This window comes from Aotus nancymaae, unplaced genomic scaffold (assembly GCF_030222135.1).
Source record: "Aotus nancymaae isolate 86718 unplaced genomic scaffold, 86718_ANA_hifiasm-v0.15.2.pri h1tg000014l, whole genome shotgun sequence".
NCBI lineage: Eukaryota > Metazoa > Chordata > Mammalia > Primates > Aotidae > Aotus > Aotus nancymaae.
In genome coordinates, this window is record NW_026988425.1 from 116291393 (window position 1) to 116315782 (window position 24390).

The 24390-nt window shown below is 38.5% G+C and overlaps 1 protein-coding gene across 6 annotated transcripts in view; it reads right to left on the reverse strand.

Annotated features, from left to right (window-relative positions):
* Nucleotides 1-13109: 13109 nt before the first annotated feature.
* The window catches only part of MCTP2 (multiple C2 and transmembrane domain containing 2), a 260105-nt gene continuing 248824 nt past the window's right edge, over nucleotides 13110-24390 (reverse strand). For 3 of the 6 annotated variants that reach the window (XM_064376265.1, XM_064376263.1, XM_064376264.1), the window contains exons 22-23: nucleotides 20267-20364; nucleotides 13110-18098 (exon numbers count right to left, since the gene is read on the reverse strand). In XM_064376265.1, coding sequence (XP_064232335.1) covers nucleotides 18030-18098; nucleotides 20267-20364 — 167 coding nt within the window. In that variant the 3' untranslated portion in view covers nucleotides 13110-18029. Of the gene's footprint in view, nucleotides 18099-19155; nucleotides 20365-24390 lie in introns of all 6 variants that reach the window. The other 3 variants (XM_064376266.1, XM_021674331.2, XR_010342639.1) reach the window with 2 other exon arrangements.

The window sequence follows — 24390 nt, forward strand, 5'->3', positions numbered from 1 at the left end:
TATTCATAATGAGATAAAAATCTATGTGGTCAACTTTAGGTACTGTCAAACAAATTATCATTTTAGAAATTGGTAAATAAAAGGAAATAACCTTGGATTTCCATAAAATTTTTACCATTATGAAGCCAAGTAGTAGAATGGGATATTCAATTTTTTGAAGTTTAAGCTAATAAATACAGGATAAATATTAGAGTTAAAATATTTTTATATTGTAATACCAATGAATTAATGATCTAGGCTTTAATAATTGTTGACATCATATGCCTTTTGAAATAGTATTTGCAAAGTATCCAACCTGTATTTAAGGATACCTCTTTCCAAATACCAATTTACAGAAAATAAAGAAGACAAAAGAAAACATTAAATGACACCATGAGGGATAAAAATCAGCAAAATTAAGATGGTCAGAAGCTCTTCAGTATAAACGATTTTCTTTTTTAAAATAGCAACAAAAAAAGAGTATAATGTAATAGCTTAAAAGAGACTTTAGAGACACATCAACAGTCACAATCTGTGAACTTATAATTTATTTGGAATCAGACTAAAATTATAAGCAAGAACATTTATTACAAAACAATAATAATTTTGAGGTCAACCCGTTCAGATCAAGGAAACAATAGATTTTATTTTCAGCTACATCTGCCACTGATAAATACAGGATTGTTAATATCTAAATGTGGTGTATTAGCACATTTTCACGCTGCCGATAAAGACATACCCAAGACTGGGTAATTTACAAAAAAAGGTTTAATTGGACCTACAGTTTTATGTAGCTGGGAAAACCTCACAATCATGGCAGAAGGCAAGAAGGAGCAAGTCATATCTTAGATGGATGGCAGCAGGCAAAGAGAGAATGAGGAAGATGCAAGAGCGCAAACCCCTGATAAAACCATCAGATCGCATGAGACTTACTACTATGAGCACAGTATGGGAGAACTGCTCCCATGTTTCAAATACCTCCCACCGGGTCTCCCACAACATGTGGAAATTATGGGAGTGTAATTTAAGACAAGATTTGGGTGGGCAAACAGAGCCAAACCATATAATTCTGCCCCTTGCCCCTGCCAAATCTCATGTCCTCACATTTCAAAACCAATAATGCCTTCCCAACAGTCCCCCAAAGTCTCAACTCATTTCAGCATTAACTCAAAAGTCCACAGTCCAGTCTCATTTGAGACAATGCAAGTCCCTTCCACCTATGAGCCTGTAAAATCAAGAGCAAGTTAGTTACTTACTAGATACAATAAGGGTACTGGCATTGGATAAATACAGCCATCCCAAATGGGAGACTTGGCCAAAACAAAGTCACTACAGGCCCCATGCAAGTCCGAAATCCAGTGGGGCAGTCAAATCTTAAAGCTCCAAAATGATCTCTTTTGACTTCATGGCTCACATCCAGCTCACACTGATGCAAGAGGTGAGTTCCTATGGTCTTGGGCAGCTCCACCCCTATGGCTTTGCAGAGTACAGCCTACCTCCTGGCTGCTTTCACAGGCTGACATTGAGTGTCTGCAGTTTTTCCAGGCATGCAGTGCAAGCTGTTGGTGGATCTACCATTTTGGGATCTGGAGGACAATGGCCCTCTTCTCACAGCTTCACTAGGCGGTACCACAGTAGGGACTTTGTGGGAGGGCTCTGACCCCACATTTCCCTTCTGTACTGCCCTAGCAGAGATTCTCCATGAGGGCCCTGTTCCTGCAGCAAACTTTTGCCTGGGCATCCAGGCGCTTCCACATATCTACTAAAATCTAAGCAGAGGTTCCCAAATCTCAATTCTTGACTTCTGTGCACTTCAGGCTCAACACCACATGAAAGTTGCCAAGGCTTGGGGCTTCCACCCTCTGAAGCAACAGCCCAAGCTGTACATCGGCTCCTTTTAGTCATGGCTGGAGCCATGAATCAGGGCACGGGGAACCAAGTCCCTAGACTGCACATAGCATAGGGACCCTGGGCCCTGCCCTCAAAACCACTTTCTCCTGGGCCTGCAGGCCTGTGATGGGAGGGGCTGCTGTGAAGACCTCTGACATGCCCTGGAGGTATTTTCCCCATTGTCTTGGGAGTTAACATTCAGCTCCTCATTGCTTATGCAAATTTCTGCAGCCTGCTTGAATTTCTCCTCAGAATATGGGTTTTTCTTTTCTATCACATTGTCAGTCTGCAAATTTTCCAAACTTTTATGCTCTGCTTCCTTTATAAAACTCAATGCCTTTAACAGCATGCAAGTCACCTCTTGAATGCTTTGCTGCTTAGAAATTTCTTCCGCCAGATACCCTAAATCATCTCTCTCAAGTTCAAAGTTCTACAGATCTCTAGGACAGGAGTAAAATGCTGCTAGTCTCTTTGCTAAAACATAACAAGAGTCACCTTTGCTCCAGTTCCCGACAAGTTCTTCATGTTCATCTGGGACCACCTCAGACTGCACTTTATTGCCCATAATGCTATCAGGATTTTGGTCAAAGGCATTCAACAAGTCTCCAGGAAGTTCCAAACTTTCCTACATTTTTCTGTCTTCTTCTAAGCCCTCCAAACTGTTCCAACCTCTGCCTGTTACCCAGTTCCAAAGTTGCTTCCCCATTTCCAGGTATCTTTTCAGCAGTGCCCAACTGTACTGGTACCAATTTACTTGGTCCATTTTCATGCTGCTGATAAAGACATACCTTAGATGGGCAATTTACAAGCAAAGGCTTAATTGGACATACATTTCCATGTGGATGGGGAAGCCTTACAATAATGGCGGAAGGCAAGGAGGAGCAAGTTATGTCTTAAATTGATGGCAGCAGGCCAGGAGAGAGTGAGGAAGATGCAAAAGTGGACACTGATAAAACCATCAGATCTCATGAGATTTATTCACTACCATGAGAACACTGTGGAGGAACTGCTCCCATGATTCAGTCATCTCCCACCAAGTCCCTCCCACAGCCTGTGGAAATTACGGGAGTACAATCCAAGATGAGAGTTGGGTGGGGACAGAGCCAAACCGTATCATGTGGGTTGCAAGTTATTTCAAATCTTTTTTTCAGAAGAGTCTAGACAGAAATGATTAAATATTCAAAACAAACTGGAAATGTACTGCCAATAGCTTTTGACAGTGTGTGAACCAATTTATACTTCCACCAGGAGGGGATAATAAAAGCTAGCAATAAATGTCATGAGAAGCAAAATATTTGCATCTCCAGGTCCAGGGATGACCTAGATTTTAGAACTACTGGGCAATGAACACACTTGATAGTAGATTGTACTCAGAAGTTTGTCTCGACAGCAGCTACTGCTGGCAAGTCACCACAGAGGAGAGGACACGGACAAGACTAAGTGACAGCTCACGTAGCAGGTACCCGTTGGCTTTTAGATTCTAGTTGTGTAAAGAACAGTATATACTAGTATTCTCAACTGGGGCCAACTTTGCCTACTACCCCATTAACCCCAGGGAATATTTGGCAATATCTAGAGACTTTATTTATTGTCATGACTTGGTAGAGAGGGTACTACTGGCCTCTAGTTGGTAGAGACCAGGGATGCTGCTGAACATCTCTACAACATTGTGGGTACCGTTACTCCACAACAAAGCATTACCTAGCCCAAGATGTCAACAGTGCCAAGTTTAAGAAACTCTGATTTTACCTTTGAGGGTTAGTGTCTTAGTCCATTTAGGGAGCTAGAACAAAATAAAATAGATGAATGGCTTATAAATAACAAAGTTATTTCTCACAGTTTTGGAGGCAGAGGAGTCTACTAAGATGAAGGCACTGGCAGATTAGGTATCTGGTAAGGGCATTCCTCCTCTTAGAAAGCTGCCTTCTCATTCTAACCTCATGTCGTAGAAGGATTAGGGGGTCTCTCTCAGGCCTCTTTCATGAAGGATCTAATTCCATTCATGAGGGTTCCACTCCCATAACCTAATTACTTCTCAAAGACTCCACCTCCTAGTACCATCACCTTGGGTGTTAGAATTTCAGCATATGAATCTGGGGAACAAAGTCAGATCATAGCAGGTAGTAAGTTGCAAGGAGCACAGGAGAGGCTTCTGGGGTGCTGGTAAAGTTAAGTTTCTTGATCTAGGTGCTGGTTTCATGAGAACATTCAATCTATGAAAATGTATCACGCTTCACAATTATGACGTATTTTTCTCTATATAACTGGAGACACCATATATAATTGTATATCTATCATATATAGTTAGAATATATGTTATACACACATATATGTGTGTGTATATATATGTATACATATACTATAAATAAAAGGGAGCAGAATGTGCATGACACAGTGTTGAGTATTTGTAATCTTTATTCAAAACCCCCATTATTTAGGTGCTATTATTTCCACTCTAGAAATGAAAAAAATGGGACTCCAGGATGATAAGTGGGTCACCCAATGACAGTAAGTTAGTACCATAGTATCAAAGTTTAAATTCCAATCTCTATTTTTCTGGCTCCAGGTCATTGTACTCACCAAACTTCAAGCCAGTAACAAATGCTAAGGAAAGGTTGTTGAAGAAAGGAGAATTGGTCTTCATTACCACATAGTCCACGTTTGAGGTCAACCAGAACTCTGAGTTTTTTTTCCTTTTCAGTTGTGTCTTGTTAAACATGTAAAACTTTTGTTGCCTCTGAATTAGAAAATAGAAGCTGAAAAAATGGGTGAAACACAGATCAACTAAGGTTGCAATTTTATAGCATATCAGGGCATTGGGAGAGATGTATAAAATTACTAAACTTTAACACTTAATGGGAAGTTTTAAGTGGAATTGCATTTATGCATATTCCTACCAAACTACGAATAACCTAAATCTAGATGAAAAATAGGGTTAATTAGGGTTAGGAGAAAAGGGTATTAATTATTAAAATGAATGAGACAGTATTTTGAAAATCTTTCACAGGAGCAGTCAATGTGAATGCTAGATAAAAATGGACAGTGAGACCACATAACTGTTTAAAAGAAGCAAGGGAAAAGACTGTCAGAAAAGCTCTTCACTGAAAAATCATCATTCTAAAATTGCTCAAACCTGGGAGTATTCTCAGGTTGAACTAATTTACACTCCCACCAACAGTGTAATAGTGTTCCTATTTCTACACATCCTCTCCAGTAGCTGTTGTCTCCTGACTTTTTAATAATCATCATTCTAACTGATGTGAGATGGTATCTCAATGTGGTTTTAATTTGCATTTCTCTAAGGACCAGTGATGATGAGCTTTTCATATGTTTGTTGGCTGCATAAATGTCTCCTTTTGAGAAGTGTCTGTTCATATTCTTCACACACTTTTTGATGGGGTTGTTTTTTTTCCTGTAAGTTTGTTTAATTTCTTTGCAGATTATTTGTAGATTTATTTGTCAGATGGGTAGATTGCAAAAATTTTCTCCCATTCTGTAGATTGCCTGTTCACTCTGATGATAGTTTCTTTTGCTGTGCAGAAGCTCTTTAGTTTAATTAGATCCCACTTGTCTATTTTGGCTTTTGTCGCCATTGCTGTTGATATTTTAGTCATGAAGTCTTTGCCCATGCCTATGTCCTGAATGGTATTGCCCAGGTTTTCTTCTGGGGTTTTTATGGTTTTAGGTCTTACTTTTAAATCTTTAATTGATCTTGAGTTAATTTTTATATAAGGTGTAAGGAAGGGATCCAGTTTCAGCTTTCTGCATGTGGCTAGCAAGTTTTCCCAACACCATTTATTAAACAGGGAATCCTTTCCCCATGGCTTGTTTTTGTCAGGTTTGTCAAAGATCAGATGGTTGTAGGTGTGTGATATTATTTCTGAGGCCTCTGTTCTGTTCCATTGCTCTATATATCTGTTTTGGTACCAGTACCATGCTGTTTTGGTTACTATAGCCTTGTAGTATAGTTTGATATCAGGTAGCATGATGCCTCCAGCTTTTTTTTTTATTTTTCCTTAGAATTGTCTTGGCTATGTGGGCTCTTTTGTGGTTCCATATAAAATGAAATTTAGGGTTTTTTTCCCCCAATTCTGTGAAGAAAGTCAATGGTAGCTTGATGGGGATAGCATTGAATCTATAGATTACTTTGGGCAGTATGTCAAAGTAATCTATAAATTCAATGCTATCCCCATCAATTTTCACAATATTGATTCTTCCTCACCATGAGCATGGAATGTATTTCCATTTGTTTGTGTCCTTCTTATTTCCTTGAGCAGTGGTTTATAGTTCTCCTTGAAAAGGTCCTTCACATTCCTTGTAAGTTGTATTCCTAGGTATTTAATTCTCTTTGTAGCAGTTGTAAATGGGAGTTCACTTATGATTTGGCTCTCTGTCTGTTATTGATGTATAAGAATGCTTATGATTTTTGTACATTGATTTTGTATCCTGAGACTGTTGAAGTTGCTTATCAGTTTGAGATTTTGGGCTGTATATTTAGATGGGGTCTTCTAAATATACAGTCATGTCATCTGCAAACAGAGACAATTTAGTTTCCCTTATACCTTTTGAATACACTTTCTTTCTCTTGCCTAATTGCCCTGGCCAGAACTTCCAATACTATGTTGAATAGGAGTGATGAGAGAGGGCATCCTTTTCTTGTGCCAGTTTTCAAAGGGAATGCTTCCAGTTTTTGCCCATTCAGTATGATACTGGCTGTGGGTTTTTCTTAAATAGCTCTTATTATTTTGAGATACATTCCATTATCACCTAGTTTATTGAGAGTTTTTAGCTTGAAGGGTTGTTGAATTGTGTTGAAGGCCTTCTCTGCATCTATTAAGATAATCATGTGTTTTTTGTCTTTGGTTCTGTTTATGTGATGGATTACATTTATTGATTTGCATATGTTGAACCAGCCTTGCATCCCAGGGATGAAGCTAACTTGATTATGATGGATAAACTTCTCAATAAGCTGTTGGATTCAGCTTGCCATTATTTTATTGAGGATTTTCACATTGATGTTCATCAGGGATATTGGCCTGAAAGGTTTTTTTTGTTGGTTTGTTTGTTTTGTTTTGTTTTGTTTTGCTTGTGTCTCTGCCAGGTTTTGGTATCAGGATGATGTTGGTCTCATAAAGTGAATTAGGGAGGATTCTATCTTTTTCTATTGTTTGAAATAGTTTCAGAAGGAATGGTATCAGCTCCTCTTTGTACCTCTGGTAGAATTTGGCTGTGAAACTGTCTGGTCGGGACTTTTTTTGATTGGTAGGCTATTAATTGCTGCCTCAATTTCAGACCTTGTTATTGGTTGATTCAGGGATTCCACTGCTTCCTAATTTAGTCTTGGGAGGGTGTAAGTGTCCAGGAGTTTATCCATTTCTTCTAGATTTTCTGTTTTATTTGTGTAGAGGTGTTTATAGTATTCTCTATGGCAGTTTGTATTTCTATGGGACTGGTAGTGATATTGCCTTTATAATTTTTGTTGCATCTATTTGACTTTTTTCTCTTTCCTTTGTTAGATCTACTTTGTTGATCTTTCCAACAATAGATTCATTAATGTTTTGATTTTTCTTGTGTGTCTCTATCTCCTTCAGTTCTGCTCTGATGTTAGTTATTTCTTGTCTTCTGCTGGCTTTTGAATTTGTTCTTGCTTCTCTAGTTCTTTTAATTGTGACATTAGAGTGTCAATTTTAGATTTTTCCTGCTTTCTCTTGTGGGCATTTAGTGCTATAAATTTCTCTCTACACACTGCTTTGTAGTGTTTTAGAGATTCTGGTATGTTGTGTCTTTGTTCTCATTGGTTTCAAAGAACATCTTTATTTCTGCCCTCATTTCATTGTCTTTATATAAAATCAAATCATCAGCAAAGAGGGATAATTTGACTTTTCTTTTCCAATTTGGGGGACTTTTATTTATTTCTCTTGCCAGATTTCTCTGGTAAGAACTTCCAGAATTATGTTAAATAGAAGTGCTCAAAATGGCATCTTTGTCTTGTCCCAGTTCTTACGGGGAAGGTTTTCAGCTTTTTCCTTTTCTTACAACATTAGCAGTGGGTGTGTCAGATATGACTAATTATGTTCAGACATGATCCTCAAATGCCTAATTTGTTGAGAGTTTTTATCAAATATTGCAAACTCTCAACATTCAACAAGAAATGTGGTATGTTATCAAATGGTTTTTTTGTATCTAGTGAGATAATAACATGGTTTCTGTCCTTCAATCTGTTGATATATAACATTTATTGATTTGCTTATGTTAAACCATTCAAGCTCCCTCAGATTCTGCTTGTTCCTGTGTATTATCTATTTGCTGTGCTGTTTGTTGGGTTTGGTTTGCTAGTATTTTGTTGAGGATTTCTGCATCTATGTTCTTCATAAATACTGGCCTGTAGTTTTGTATCAGGGTAATGCTAGCCTCATAGAATGAGTTAGGGAGAATTTGCTCCTCTTCAATTACTTTTGGAATAGCTTGAGAATAATTGGTATTAGTTGTTCTTTGAAAATTTGGTAGAATTTGGCAGTGAGGTCAGGCAGTCCTGGACTTCATTGGGAGATTTTTGTATTACTGATTCAATCTCATTAATCCTTTTGGTTTATTTGGGTTTTCTATTTCTTCTGAATTGAATCTGGAAAGTCATGTGTCCTGGAATTTCCAAATTTTCTCTAGGCTTTCTAGATTGTTAGTGATTAGTTGTTCATAATAGTCTCTGGTGATTTTTATTATTCCTGTGGTATCAGTTGTAATGTCTCCTTTTTCATTTCTGATTTTGTTTATTCGGGTCTTTTTTTTCTTGGTTAGTCTAGCCTATTGGTTAATCAATTTTATTTATTTCAAAAAATGAACTTATGGTTTTGCTAATCCTTTGTATTTTTTTTTTTTTTGGTCTCAATTTCATTTATTTCTGCTCTAATCTTTACAATTTTTTTTTTCTTCTTCTAATTTTGCTTTGGTTTGTTCTTGCTTTTCTAGTTTGATGGGTATTGTTAGACTGTTTATTTGGAATCTTTCTCCTTGTTTTTATGTAGGTGATTATTGCTATAAGTGTCCTTCTTAGCACTGGGAAGCACTTTTTACAGCTTTTGCTATATCCCTTAAATTTTGGTATGTTGTGGTTCAATTTTCATTTATTTCCAATTTTTTTCTTAATTTCTTTCTTGGCCAAGTGGTCATTCAAGACCTATGCAACAATCCTGCATGATCTGCACATGTACCCCAGAACCTAAAGTACAATTTTTTAAAAAAGCATATTTTATAAGTATTATGTATTTGTAGTTTCCCACATTTTTCCTGTTATTGATTTCTAGTTTTATTTCATTGTGGTCTGAAAAGATACTTGATATAGTTATGAGTTTAAAAAAAAATATTGAGACTTATTTTGTGTCCCAACCTATGGTCTATTCTGGAAGAATGTTCCAGTTGCTGATGAGAAGAATGTGTATTCTGTGGCTGTTGTGTAAATTGTCCTGTAAATGTGTGTTAGGTATACTTGTTCAAATGTGCAGTTTAAATTCATTGTTTCTTTGTTAGTTTTCTGTCTAGATGATTTATCTAATGCCACAAATAGGGTGTTAAAATCCTAAACTATTTTTGTATTGGAGCGTATCTCTCCCTTTAGATCTGATAATATTTGTTTTATATGTCTGAGTGCTCTGATGTTGAGTACATGTAATTATTTTGAATTGTTACTTCCTTTTGATGAATTGAATCTTTGATCATTGTATAATGACTTTGTTTCCTTTAATAAATTTGGATTTAAAGTCTGTTTAATGTAAGTATAGGCACTCCTTTTGGTTCTGGTTTCTGTTTGCATGAAATATCTTTTTCTATATCCCTTTACTTTCATTCTATATGTGTCTTTACAGTTGAGATAGATTTCTTATAGGCAGCATGTAATCGGTCATTTTAAAAATACATTCTGCCAGTCTATATCACTTAGTGTAAAATTTAATCTCTTTACGCTCAAAGATATTACTGATATGTGAGGGGTTATTCCTGTCAATTATTAATTGATTACTGGTTGTTCACTATATCGTTTGTTCCTTTCTTTCTCCCTTAATGTTTATTATTGTGGCTTGATAGTTGTCTGTAGGAGTAATATTTGTGTCCTTTCTCTTCTTTATTTTTGTGTTTGTGCTATCATTTAGTTCTGTACTTTCATGTGTTTTCATGATTGGAGATGGCATCTCTTTCCTCCCAGGTAGGACTCCCTTAAGCATTTCTTGCCAGGTCAATCTAGGGTGATGATTTCTGTCCGCTTTTGCTTATCTTGGAAGGATTATTAAAACTTCATTTCTGAAGAGTAACTTTGCTGGGTATAGTATCTTTGGCTTGATTTATTTTCTTTCTTTCAGTACTTTCAATTTATCATCTCATTCTCTCCTGGACTGTTACATTTCTGAGGAGAAAGTCAATGTTAGTCTGATGAGGGTTTCCTTATGAGTGACTTAGTGCTTTTCTCTTGCTGTTTTTAAGAGTACTCTCTTAATCTTTGACTTATTACAATTTGATTATAATGTGCTGAGGAGATCTTTTTGCATTGTGTTTATGAATCTCTAAGCATTCTGTATCTGGATATCTAAATTTCTTCCTAGATTAGGATGTTTTCAACTATTATTTTATTAAATAGGTTTTCTAACTCTTTTATTTTTCCTTTTGTCTTGTAGACCACCAGAAAAATTGATCACTATAAGGTATCTCATATGTCACATAGGCTTTTTTCAATTTTTTTTTTTTTTTTGTCTGCCTGGGTTATTTCAAAAAACGTGTCTTCCAAGTATTAAAATTATTTCTTCTGCTTGATTTAGTCTATTGTTGAGCTATGCAAAGTACTTTGTATTTTACTTAATAAATTATTCAGTTCTAGAATTTGTTTGTTCTTTATGACATCTATCTCTAGAAAATTTCTCATTCATATACTAACTTGTTTTTCTGATTTATTCGTATTGTTTTTATGTGTTCTCTTGTATTTTATTGAGCTTCTTTAATACTGGTATTTTGAATTCTTTATCCAGGGTTTCATAGATTTCTTTTTTTAGTTGCTAGATAATTATGTTCCTTTGCAAATACTATCTTTGTGGGGGTTTTTTTTTTTCATGTTTCTTGTGTCCTTACATTGATATCTGCACATCTGTCATGACAATCACTTCTTTCCATTTTTAAATTTGCTTTCATAGGGGAGAACTTTTTCTTGAAGATGTGTCTTTGGTGGTTGTTGGGTATGGTACTTTGGCTTTGATTCTGGGTGCATGCAGTAGTGTAGCTCTCAAGATTTCTTTGCTGCTAAATAGCTTCATTGGTGTCTGTAATTTTCCTCAGTGGTCTAGGTTGTGGTTATTAGGGAAGACTGTGGTAAACTTTTGCTTGTGACAGGGACACCAGATGGGCCTGTCCTTGGGCCCCAGTGGTGGCAGCAGCATGCTAAGCATACCTGTCCTTGGGGTCTAGGACATGTATGCTGGCACTGGTGTTAGCAGACCCAAGCAAGCCAATTCTTGGGCCTCTAGGCAGCTTGTTTGGGTGATAGTAGTGGCAGTTGTGGGCTGGTGGTGAGTGTGTCCTCAGGCACTTGGACAGTTGGCATGGTATGGGTGACAGTAGTAGTAGTGGTGGGACCAACCTCTGAGTCCCAAGAGTTCCACAGTGGTGTTGGAAGTGATTGCAACAGGATGGGCAGGCTAGTCCACAGGCTCACAGGTGACGTGTGTGTGTTGGTGCCCACTGTGATGGTAGTGGCAGGTTTGGTGGCTCCAACTTCAGGCCCCTTGTTGGAGTGCTCAGTGACAATACTGGTGGACTGGGTTGGGTATTCTCCAGGGCTTCAGATGCCTTAATTGGGTACTAGGGGGTGGGGGTCAGAGTCAGTCCCAGTGGACTCATCCTCACATCCTTTACTAGTGGTTGCAAACACTGGCTGTGGAAGGCAGGAGTGGTGCGACCCCAGGCCCAAAGCAGAATGTTCATGTTGGGGTGGCAGCAGCTGTACTGTATCCCTGCTACAGGGGAGGATAGAGTCACTTTCAATGGCAGCAGTTGTAGGCAAATGGCTGGCAAGTGTACATTTCACTTGCCCTCTGGCCCCAGTTGAGGCATCCCACTGCTATGGCTATCACCTGGTATATTTGTTGTCCTAGGGGAGATTAAAAATGCACAGTAGCTTCACTGTTGAGAGCAATGTGGTAGCTGCCAATGGCTAACACTTCAGTCCTAGAGGTAGCAGGCAGCTGCAGTTCTGACTGCAGGTGGGGCATGTCATTGGGGCTCCAGGGATATGGAGATTCAAGGGCTGTTGGGCCCAGGGAATAATGCAGTCTGATGAGGGCTGAGATATCAAAGTGACAACTTGCTGAACTGCTTAGGACTTGGGGGTTGTGTGGGATTATGTGTGCTCCCTCTCTGGGGCAATATCATCACACGGTCTTCAGGTAGCTGCCTATGTTGGTCTGTCTCACAAAGGTCTCTAGGGGCTTTCCTATGACTGGAGGGAGTCTGTAATGGGAATGTTGATCACTAGGAGTCACCCACATACTCTTTCCTTACACTGGGGAGACTTTCCTGTCTCCTAGCCTATCCCGTCTGAACAGACCGTACTGCTTTCTTCCCCTTCCTTTCTTTAGGTGTTTCCTAAATTCTGTACTTCTCTGTAGAGTTTCAGATATTATCTCTTACATGATACATTTGAACTGTGATTATCTACTCATTATTTTGGTTCTCCTTGATGGAAGAGAATACAAGATGTCTCTGGTCAGGCATCTGGAAGCCTCACTGATTTTTTCATGTAAAGCCTTTTGTGTATCTTTCCCAGTTTTGTATCCATCTTCATAAGGGATTTTGTTAAGTAGTCTTCCATTCTTGTAGGACTTAATTTTGAAGGAGAGTTATGTTGGCCTCATAAAATGCATAAGAATGTGTTTTTTTCTTTTGTTATTGTCTAGAAGAGTTTGTATAAGAGTGGCAGGGTTTTTTTCTTTTCCTGTAAGTATTTGGAGAAATTTCAATGTTTAGAATTATTTTGAATGAGCAATTATATCTAAAACACTTAGAAAGTAACTAGCATTTGATAACAGCTATGAAATATTAGTATTCTCATGTGCTTTGAATATCCATTTTCCTGTGTAAATCATTACATTAAAATGCTAGGAGAGAACAGCTGTGGGCTTTACACAGCGGTAACATGCTTGAAGCCATTCCTTTAGCAGTCACCTTTCAGGATTTCAGCATTTATTCAATTATCAGTTACTACTCAATGTATTTTCAGAAGATTTTTATTTTAATTTTTCAACTGTTCTGTTGCCATAAGATTCCCAATACATAAATGAGAGGCAGGTTTTGATAGAACATAGCTTTTTTAAAGTTCATGGGTATGTGTGCAGGTTTGTTACATCAGCAAACTGTGTCATAGGGATTTGTTGTACAGAATTTTTCATCACCCATGTATGAAGGCTCATACTTATTTTTCCTGATCCTCTTCCTCCTCTCACCCTTCACTCTCCAATAGGGCCCAGTGTATTTTGTTCCCCTCTGTTTCCATGTGTTCTTATCATTTAGCTCCTACTTATAAGTGAGAACATGTGGTATTCGGTTTTCTGTTGCTGCATTAGTTTGCTAAGGATAATGGCCTCCAGCTCTATCCATGTTCTGACAAATGACATAACATGATCTCATTCATTTTATGGCTGCATAGTATTCCATGGTGTATACCACATTTTCTTTATCCATTCTATCAATGATGAGCATTTAGATTGACCCTGTGTCTTAGTTACTGTAAACCGTGTTGCAATGAACATGTGTGTACATGGGTCTTTATAGGAGAATAATTGATATTCCTTTGGGTATGTACCCAGTGATGGGATTGCTGGGTCAAATGATATTTGTTTTTAGGTTTTGAGGAAACATCATCCTGCCTTCCACAGTGGTTGAACTAATTTACACTCTGACCAACAATGTATAAGTGCAGAACATAGTTTTAAATAATGGGTATGGCTAACTCCATCTCATGCCCATGAAGAATTCTTTACAGCTAATAGGGGTACACTGAGATTGTGACAGATCTAATTTGTTTTCTTACTAAAAATATCACAAATATCTTCTTTTATTCCAAATTCCAGCCCTCTCTCTCCTTTTCTTCCACAGTGGAACTTTCCAAGGGTTACCACCATTCAGAGGCCCCATATTTTCACATCCACTTACTTCTCAACCAAAACATGGTTTCCATTTCTACCATTCCACTGAAATGGCTTGTTGCCAGGATGCCTCCAAACTGTCACATCATTAAGTAAAGGTCATGATTCTGTGCTCTGCTTATGTGATCTCAGTGGCACTCAATATTACTGACCACATCAGCTTTCTTGAAGCATGCTGTGCCATTGAATTCTATGACAGTCTATGCTTACCGTTTTTCTCCTCCGTATTTACCCATTTCTGTTTACCCTCTTGACTGACTTGCCTTTATATATATAACATTGACTGTTAAGTTCCTCAAGTTTTGATTTCTTGAAGCTTTTTATTTCAATCACTTTGCTTTGCAGTGTTTGCCCTTAAATGTGCATATCTCAAATCTAGTGTGTTACTTGCCTGGAAACCATATCCATATATTCCATGATCTTGCTGACATTCAAATTTGGAGGCTTTTCAGGTACGTGAGATTTCGTGCTGTCTGAAAGTGGGCTCCTGTGGTCCTCTCACGGCTGCTTTTACAGTTCTCTCACTCAGTGAAAGGCAGCATCATCTTCCTAGACCTGGAGACGCCTGGACCAGGATGACCAAGAGCCATCCTTGACTCTACTCTCCCTCATCCCAAAGTCCAGCAATGCTTAAGTCCTGCTCACTTTATCTCTTCACCATCTCCCAATTCCACTTATTTTTTTTTCCCCCAGCACCACTATTTGAAAGTCCAGGGTATCATTCACTTATCAGGAGTACTATAAAAGGCTAATATTAAGAACTCTTCCCTAAACTTTGAAAATTGCTAGGCTATCCATTGCAGTCAGAATAGTTTTCAAACTTAAATCTGAGCATGCATGCCACTGCTTGAAAGTATCTGTTTAATGTCTGCTCTACCAAGGGAATGCAGTCTGTTTTGTTCCAGAAAATTATCAGCATTCAATATAGACTTGTTAATTATAAATTACAAGTAAAGAAAAAAAACAAAAAAAGTTGTTTTATCACCTAGAAATAAACATTATATTTTCCTCTGATATATAAGTAAGAACTTCAAATATAAAACATCATTTAAAAGTTTATAATTGACATAGTCAGGTATTGGAAATAATATCACACAAAATATGCTCTTAATGTAAGAAATTATTCTCCAGGATAGACCATACTGATTATCCAGTCCAGCCCTCTGTTCTGAAAGCAACACATGAAAAGGCAGAGAAAGAAAAATAATCTCTATGACCTGGCCTGTTAAACATGTATTTATTACCTGAGTAATGATTAGGTGCCAGCTGTAATGGGCTACTGAGTGGAGGACAGTGGTCAAAGCCTCTTATGATGTATGCCAGAATATGGCAGACACCAGAAAGATATGAAAGATGTGAGGGTACAAAAAAGGAAGTTGGAGTCACATCCAGTCACAGGACTAAGCCTCTTTGGAGCAGGAGACTTGCAAGTTTTGAAGGAGAGTAGAATCTATTCAGAAAGAAATTGCAGGGAGGTCCTTTCAGTCTGAATGAAGATTAACTTGGCATAATGTAACTGGCATCATGGCCATGACATCGGAGAGGTTATGAAGGCCTCCACCTGGGTGGTGGCAATCAGAACAGAAGTGGTTAACACACTGACACTGGACCTAGTAGGCTTTATGGGTTGGGAGATGAAGACAAAAGCACGAGGAACAAAAAAGAGGATGACTGAGAGAATCCGAGCCCAGAAAATACCAGTGCCAGTAAGGGAAATAAGGAAGCTGAAAGGAGATGAGAAGGGTTGGAGTTCTGAAGACAGGGAGAGACGGATGATGTTTAGTTTCTGACCTGCTGAGGTGTAGATGCTTGTAATAGAGAGAGACAAGGCTAGAAATGGGAGGATGAAGTTTGATAAAAGAACCAGGAAAACTTGGCAAGACTTCAGCATTCCTACTTAATTACCATATTGTGAATCCATAATCCATAAATTTTATGTAAAGCATTTTGGAATCTTTCCTAAAAGTTTTTGATTATTTGTATAAATCTTAACATGTCATTTGCAAATGACATTCCTTTTTAACATCCAATGTCTACTTAATCTACTAACAATTGTTTTCTATGTACAGTTTATTCAAGGTTGATTCGGTCCTGCTCTTACATCCCAGCTGGTGTTGGGTCCTAAACTTAACTCTGAGAATTTCAGTTGGGCTACAGAGGAAATAAGTCTAACTAATGATGCCTTCTTGTCGGGCAAATAATTTCATTTTGAAATTCTATAGCAAAAGAACAACAATAAAGCATTGGTTCCACTTTTAAATAAATAAGGGGTTATTTTGCTGCTGAAAGTTTTCATTCAAATGACTGATCAGATCTCACATGTCTGTTTAAAAATGTCTGACTTAGGTCATTACAAAATGACAGACTGTGATAAACTAGATGATAGTTAGAAGCAAGACAATGAGGCATTGTTTACACAGAAGATTGAGTAACTGGTTTAACAAAAGAGGTTCTTGGATATCTATTGTATGTACAACTATGAGATTTACTGGAGCTTTTATAATTTCTGCAAGGCTCTTTTCCAGCCAGCTTCATTAACTTGAAGTAAATCACATCATGCAGAAATCTGGCTCAGCCAGAAAGCAACCCAGTGAGATACAAGATGAAGAAAAACAGACACGGGATGATAAGATTTAGAATCTTTGGCATTTTTCATAAACATTTTGTTTGAAGATTATTAAATTACAACCCAGAGACAAAAAATATATATGTATAGTAAACTCACCATTAAATGAGATCTTTTACCTTAACTTTTCTTTATAATACATACATATATAAAAACTGCACAAAGTATGTGTCAACAAAATACAGTCTTTAAAACTTAAATATCATTTAAACAGTTAATTGCATACATTTTATATATGCACAAAGTCAGGATTTTTATATGGCAGGGGAATACTGTGGAATGATGGGGTCTGCAGAAGACAGATGCTATCAAAGGGGAGGACTCCAGGGTGGTATTTTCTAGAAATGGGGTTCTGAAATCAATTTTTATTGTATGTAGCTTATTTTGCTTCTAAGAGGAACAAAAGATACATTTGGGCAGCCAAAGTATTTCTATTTTCTGCTTAAAACATTCAAGCAAATGAAATGATTATATTAAGTAAGCAGTCTTATTTATGAGTCCCTCTGTGCCTTATCTTTCTAAATATTTGGAGAATTCATTCATTCATTTCTCCCCTCCCCCCACTTGCCTTTCTGAAATTACACGTTGACATTTTATAATGTTTTGAAAATAAGCAAAAAGTAAAGTCAGAAGAAGAGACACTGTAAGGCAACCAAATACTTTCATGAAACCATCATTTCTCAAGTGAGTGATCTCTAGGGGTCTTCCTGGGGCATCCATTGCCAGCAATGGACCATGCTGCAGGCTGGCATCCAGCACTGAGAGGTTTCCCAAAAATTCACATACATATCCTTAATAATCATGGCAGAAAGATCCATAAAGGTTTGAGCTAATTCTGGTAATTATTATTAAAAATGACTTTTAGTAATATACAGTATTTGGACAGATGATGGCTATCAAAGACTTGTTAACTTGGAGAAAAGACTTACGCCCATGAACAATCATCTGAAAGGAGTGTGGGGATGGGGAGTGGAAATCTTAATGAGACTCTGTTGGAGGTGTGAAAACAAGTTCAAAGTCACTCTTGAATCCAAGTGGGCTCCTGGCTGTTCTCAAGGAAGGTAGTGTTCAGATCCATGGCAGCCTGGCTTTATCTCCCATTTCAGATTGGAAGTTGGTCTTTCACAGTTTCAGGATTTCTTTTTGCTGGGCTGACCACTCTATGAAACTAGGACACCCATAGGTGGGGGTGTGTGCACATGTGTGTATGTCTGTGCACGTGAAGGAGGAAGAATACAGAGGGTGCCACAGGGCATGCATTTCAGAAGGACACCTTGGGTACCACTGAAACAGCCATAACATTGGTCTAATCAACCAACCACAATACTGGGTGCTGGTCTCCAAAGTTGGTGTGTGCCCTAGAGAGCGCTGCGCTTCTTCCGCAGGGGGCTGTGGCTGCTGCAGAGTTTCAATTCCGTGTACTGCACCTGTGAAAACAAACAGCCATGATGCTAGTGGTTAGGTAACCCTAGCTCACCACAGTGTGTGCTAATGGCTCCCCAAGGACAACCCAAGGCAAAGGAAGGAAGGTTCAAAGGTAATGAATCATTTTCTAAACACAGGAACACGGAGGGATTAATTGCAGGAAGGATTTGAGAAGTCATGCATCATTTCTTGAAACCAAAATATTAAAAGCAGATTTTTTTCTAATGAGATGCGTGGGTTTCTACCTGCTCTGGGCACTGCTGGAGGATGTTCGTTTTGTGTGTGCCAGTTTTCAATCTTAAGTAAGCTTAATAACTGCCTCTTGGGAATGTTTATCTTAGTATATGATACAGTAACTTACTGAGAATTATTCATTTAAAAATATCTAAAATCTTGGGGAAAACATCTCAGAAAATTATATACATTTACTTTGCCTGAGAGGGGAAAATGCTGAAATTGATACTGGGCCCCAGACTTTTATACAGATTTCTCTTAGAAATTAATTTCATTTGCAATGTAATGGCTACAACATCTGTGATAGATACAAGTACTCGGGAGTCCCCAGTGGCAAACTGTCATTGTGGTATTAGAAAGCGCCCTTGGCGATACACGGAGGATCTTACTAGTGTACTGTACATCTTCCTGGAATGCTCTTTTGTTGAACCTCTCTGTGTTCATGCCAGCTCCGACTGGAATGGCCACTTTGAGGGCTAGTGCCTGGACTGTGCACAGAGAATCCTTGGGGGCTTGATGGAAATTTCTATTCTTCAAGGATACACCGTGAACTCACACTGCGACTCAAGTGATGGGATGTTGCAAACGTATTGCTTTGGTGTGTGGGCTTTGATAGGCTGCTGGTGAAATGGCTTTATTTAAAATATTGTATTACAGACCACATGTGCTCCCTATTTTTAGCATTTGTGCCCAATTCCCCAAGGCCATTATGCCTGATCACAGAAGTCAGGCTCTACAGTTTGTCAAAGGCAGATAAACGAAGAAAGCACCCCATTCCTTATGGTGTTTTGCCAAGGTGCCCTCAGGGAGCAGAGGATGACATACCTGTCAATCTGCAGTGCAAAACAAACAGGCACCACGTTATTATTTTTAAATTAAGAAATCCAAATGTTAGAGAGTAAAAATTCATCTTTACAGACTGTATTTTCACAGCTCACTATAAAGTGAAGTTTAAAGAAAGACAACATCACAGTACATTTTAATTTCTAGAACTTGGAATGAAGGGGAGAGAAACTCTAAGGCCTTTCCGCCCCAGATCTTTGCAATCCTCCCTGAGCTGCCAGGGAACAAATTATGCTGCAGTGGTTCAAATATGAGAATCGATATTTGATTTGGGATTCTCTAAGATATTAAAGGATTGTGTCTTTGATCACCTTGATGATATTTCTCGCCATGGTCTCCCCATCTACCTATTCAGTGATCTCTGTTCTCCATTTGAGAAACTGCCACCTGCCCTCCTTCCTCTGGACTTATAGCAGGCTGATCCACAGGGGCCAGGATCGAGCTACTCTACACGACTTTCTAGTATTGTTGCCTTCGTTAATCTCTGCGTATCCACAGAAACAGGACGCTGCTGGACTAAGTGACCATTATCTGTGAATAATACTTCTGATTGATCTCACATTATTTCACACTGCCTCTGCCTCTGTGTGTATTAGGCAAGCAGGGGCTGCGCCCTCAGCATCCCTAAGTCTTCAGAGGGAAGGGAGGCCTAGGAGATAAATCGGAGCAAATGAGAATAAAAAGACTAATCCTCTTGTCCCCTACTTCCCCTAAAATGCTTGCCACCTGGAAGAAGAAGAAAATAAGCAACACTCCCCGGCTTTGGATCTCATGCAATTCTACTCACTGAGCCCATCTTATCCTCTTCAGGGAGGCAAGCAATCGAAAGGGGACAAGCATTGGTGCACAGTTGCCACGCAGTGTGAGTTCCAGATCATTCTTAAGCAGCTCTTTTTCAAAACAATTTCCCCCAATCGCCTCATGCTTTGGACAAAGATTTTTCTGCCACTTCCCTGCAAGCCAGGCGTCTTTAAGGATTTTCTGGTTCCTTATCTCAGTTACTCACACAAGCAAAGCAGTGTGCTCCTCTGGCTCCTGGGCTGGCCAGATTTCAGGTTGGGGCCCCTGTTGGTGGTGACCATTCATTACATACCTTTTGAACATCAGACGGTACCCTAGAGAGGAAGTCTAGCAGCTCATTATTGTCGATGGAATAGGGATTTCGAAGCTTCTTAGTAAATTTATTTATGCCTGAAAAATAGAAACACAGGAGATCTTTTTATCTATCTATCCATCCATCCATCAGTCAATCAGTCATCTATCTAGCATCCATCTTCAAAAACTTGCCTGACTAGGGGGAGAGGGGGATATTCACAAGTAAAAATTAGTGTGAAAACAATTACCAGACCTCAAGTCATGCACATGTTGCTGTCATGTGGAATCATTCACAAATGCCTTTTCCTGAAGGCAGGAAGCGGGGGCTGTGGAAGAGGGGCTCTGCTTTCTTGAGCTGTGAAAATCCCATTACAATCCCAGCAGCAGGGCGACAGAAACACACGCTCAAACTGGGGAGCACGTTGGCTTTTTTGGAATACACTGATTAACAGCCTCCTCTGCTATGAAAACAAATGTCCCAGATGGGAAAAGGCCTTCATTAGCCCAAACAAGTCCCAGCTTGGAGGCTCTGGACCAAAGGTAGCAGTGGGAGGTAGAGGGCTGGAGTTGTTTTTTTGTTGTTACAAAGAAAACTGCAGTCATTCGTCTTTCCCCACCTCCAACTCATTTTCACAGGTTTCTCTCCTCTCACAGCAGAACAGAACCTGACATGTTGATTGTACTTTGATGCTGCAGGAAACTGTGAAAAGTTATTATTGGAAAATTATCTTACTATGGTTGCTAACTTAATTTATGGATCACAGCACCGGTGCGTGGGTCTGTCTGGGCAATGGAGAACATGCTAATTTAGGACAAGGACAATGATAATTAGAAACAGGCCCAATGTTTAAGATGTCAACATCCTATAGACCGTCCCTCTTTGGTGGCTGCCCCTTGGGCTCCTGAGCATATCCAGGACACGCCTGGTTTCCTCTTTAGAGGGGAGTTCCTCTCAACCACGTTTTGTCTTCTACTCTGCTCTTTGGAGCTGCTTTGACTATATCCGGAGCTCATAAGCTGTAGTCTTTTCACCAAATGTCAACCCGTTTTTCATGTTGAGTTTTAGAAGCAGAAAGACTAGGTGGCCTTCTGAAGTTTTGCCACAGGGTGCTTGTTTAACAAGGATCATATCTGAAGGGCTGTCAGTCCCAATGACGCTGAATGAATTCTTAGCTTCGTTGTACTCTGAATGGCTCCTACTCAGAAGTCAAGGTAACATTTAACTGTTCAGTAGTCCCCAACACACAAAGGGTCTGATTTTTTTGTTGTTGTTCATTAAATATTATTTTGCTTTCATCTGAGGACTAGGCTTCCTGCATGGCATTATACCTGACACAATGCCAACCTCCAGTCATTTCTCTGGAGGGTCAGATTTACATCTGCTTTGCAAATGGGAGCCAGCCATTGTGCCCGAGTAAATGGTGGCTTGGCGGTTGGGCTGGTGAAGGTTCCTAGCAAATGATCCCCTTTCCCTCAAGTCAAAGCTGCACTCTGCCTTTCTTCCCTCTACCCCCACAGCAAGCTTCATGTTTCCAGCTAAAATTTCCCCCAGTGTGCCTTTACACTAAAATACTCTCACTGTGTTATTCTAAAGACATTTAATTGTAGCATGGGCTTTTTGGCAAAAGAAAATAGACAAGGCAAAATGATGAAGGGAGACAAAGACGTATTGAGAACAGATATATCTTCTATTGTTAATTATATATGGTGTGCGCATCTGGAGTCTTTACAATGAACAGCAAGGCAGGGATAATATCACAGCCGATCAAAACACTGCATTCTTAGTCACTGAGAAGATTATAAACCTGCACAGTAGCTTAAATGCACCAATAAGGGCAAAAGTATTCCACAATGCACTGAGACTATGTTTGAAATTAAAAAAAAAGTTAGAATAAAAATTATAGGGCACTCAGATTGCATGTTTCAAATGCACACCTTATTTATGAAGGTGTCCAGGCTCAAATGTTTCTATAATTTGCCCTGTTAACAACTGTGTAAGACTGATTGTCAACAGGAAATCATAGACTCCTTGGTCTTTTTTTTTTTAGGTCGAGGTTTCACCATGTTAGGCTGGTCTCAAACTCCTGACCTCAGGTGATCCACCTGCCTCAGCCTCTCAAAGTGCTGGGATTACAGGCATGAGCCACCACGCCCAGCCACCTTGGCCATTCTTTAAGGGACAAGAAAACAAAGGCTATGGTGTAGGAATACCTGGGCCCCCGGTTCTGGCTCCATCACGTATTAGCTGTGTGATTTTAGAGAAATCACTTAACCTTCCTGTACCTCATATTTTTTACATTAATATTTGAATAGTGAAGACCTGCCTTATAGAGTTTCTTGGGTAGATGGGAGAATCACTTTGGGCAGTATAGGCAAAATGATACTATCATCTGAAATTCTGCAATAATGCAGAGGGCTGCTATCATTACTGTACATGGCAACAAGACAACACAAGCTAAGGAGACAAAGTGAGTATGGAAAAGTCCTTCTACTATTAAAGACACTTATGATCAAGCAGACAAATTTGGAAATTGTGGCTGTATCTATTAGCATGCTAAACATACTTTAGTTTTTTTTAACCTAAATAATACACATAGAGGGTATATTCGTTGTAAAGTTATTTTTAGCAAAAAAAAAAAAAAAAAAAAAAAAAAAACAGAGGAGGGAAGAAAAACAGGAAAAAAGCAAATGGGATCTAAATACTGAAGAATAACATTTGTTGAGAAAGATGCTATCAGGTGTTAGTCCCAGATCATAGATTGGATTGATCAGTGGGGTGGAATGTTGAATGAGCCCTACAGTTAAAAAAAAAAAAAAAAATCACTTGGAGAAAGAAGAAATAAAAAATTGCATGGCTGCTTTGCACGTTTGCCACTTGAGAATAACCACTTGAAACACAATTATAAATATCTGAAAAATGGTGTTATATGAGTGATGTGCAGGTAGCTCCAACTCTGATACACTGGTTGGGGTTGGGCCAGGGGGTCCTTGCCTGTTCATTTATCAAATAATTCTGAGTGTCTTTCATATAAGAGATACTGTGCTATCAAATGAAGATGCAAACTTAAATGAGGCATAGTTCCTTCTTGCAAAAAGCTAAAAATTTAGCTTGAAGAATTAATATCTACCTTGAAAAAACAGAAGTGGTTGCAAGTAGAACTGAAAAAGTATAATTAAAACCTCTACGAATAGAAGGAATATGGGAAAATCTCTCAAACCCACATGGGATCTAATCTTAAGAAATGTTCTGCCTTCTGGAAAGACATACTTCATAGAAGTGACTAAAATTCAGTAGGTAATGTTTCCTAAAGAAAACTTCAGATATCCTTAAAATCTACTTCTCACTTAATTTTCAAAAATCACACTCCTACACAAGAGTGAGGTCATGGGCCTAATACAAGGTCATCTGTATGGAGCACAGGTATAAAGCTTGCAGGCTCATTCATTCATAAAAATATTTAAGTACTCATTAAAGATCTATTACATGAATGTGGTTGCACTAGGAATTATCAGGCTAAAGAGGAAATAAAATATCTTACCTGTCAAAATAATTTTGGTGTGTCCAAAAATACTCTGCCTAGCTAGTATGAAATTAGGCTGTTTTTATATACTTAAGTGAAATGATTCTGATACTTATACACTTACACAAAAATATGACTTGATATAGAATATGGAAATCTAGCATATAGTTTTTCAGAAAAATTAAAAACAGAACAAAACATTTTAGAATATTATTCACCATTTTTACCACTCAATAAAACATGAATAAGCAACTTAGAATAAAGTTTTCTGATCCTTAAAGTTAGAAAAACCACTGAAACTTTAAGACATGTAAATGTATCTCCTTTGTGACAAAAAAAATTGCTGCAAGGGATACAATCATATAAGAAATTTGCAAAATAAGTCCTGGTCCATGCTAGCTAATAACTAATTTGTCTTAGGATAAGTCCTAACAGAATTGCAGAATATATTCTAGGATGGCATGGCAGTTTTTACATGATGAGAAGAGACAATAGATCATGTGGTGATTGCCAAGGTTTTTGACTACATTGCCTATGGTAAACTCATCAATAAACTATGAGCTCCTGTTTAAAATGTAAAACCAAAGAACCAGACATAGAC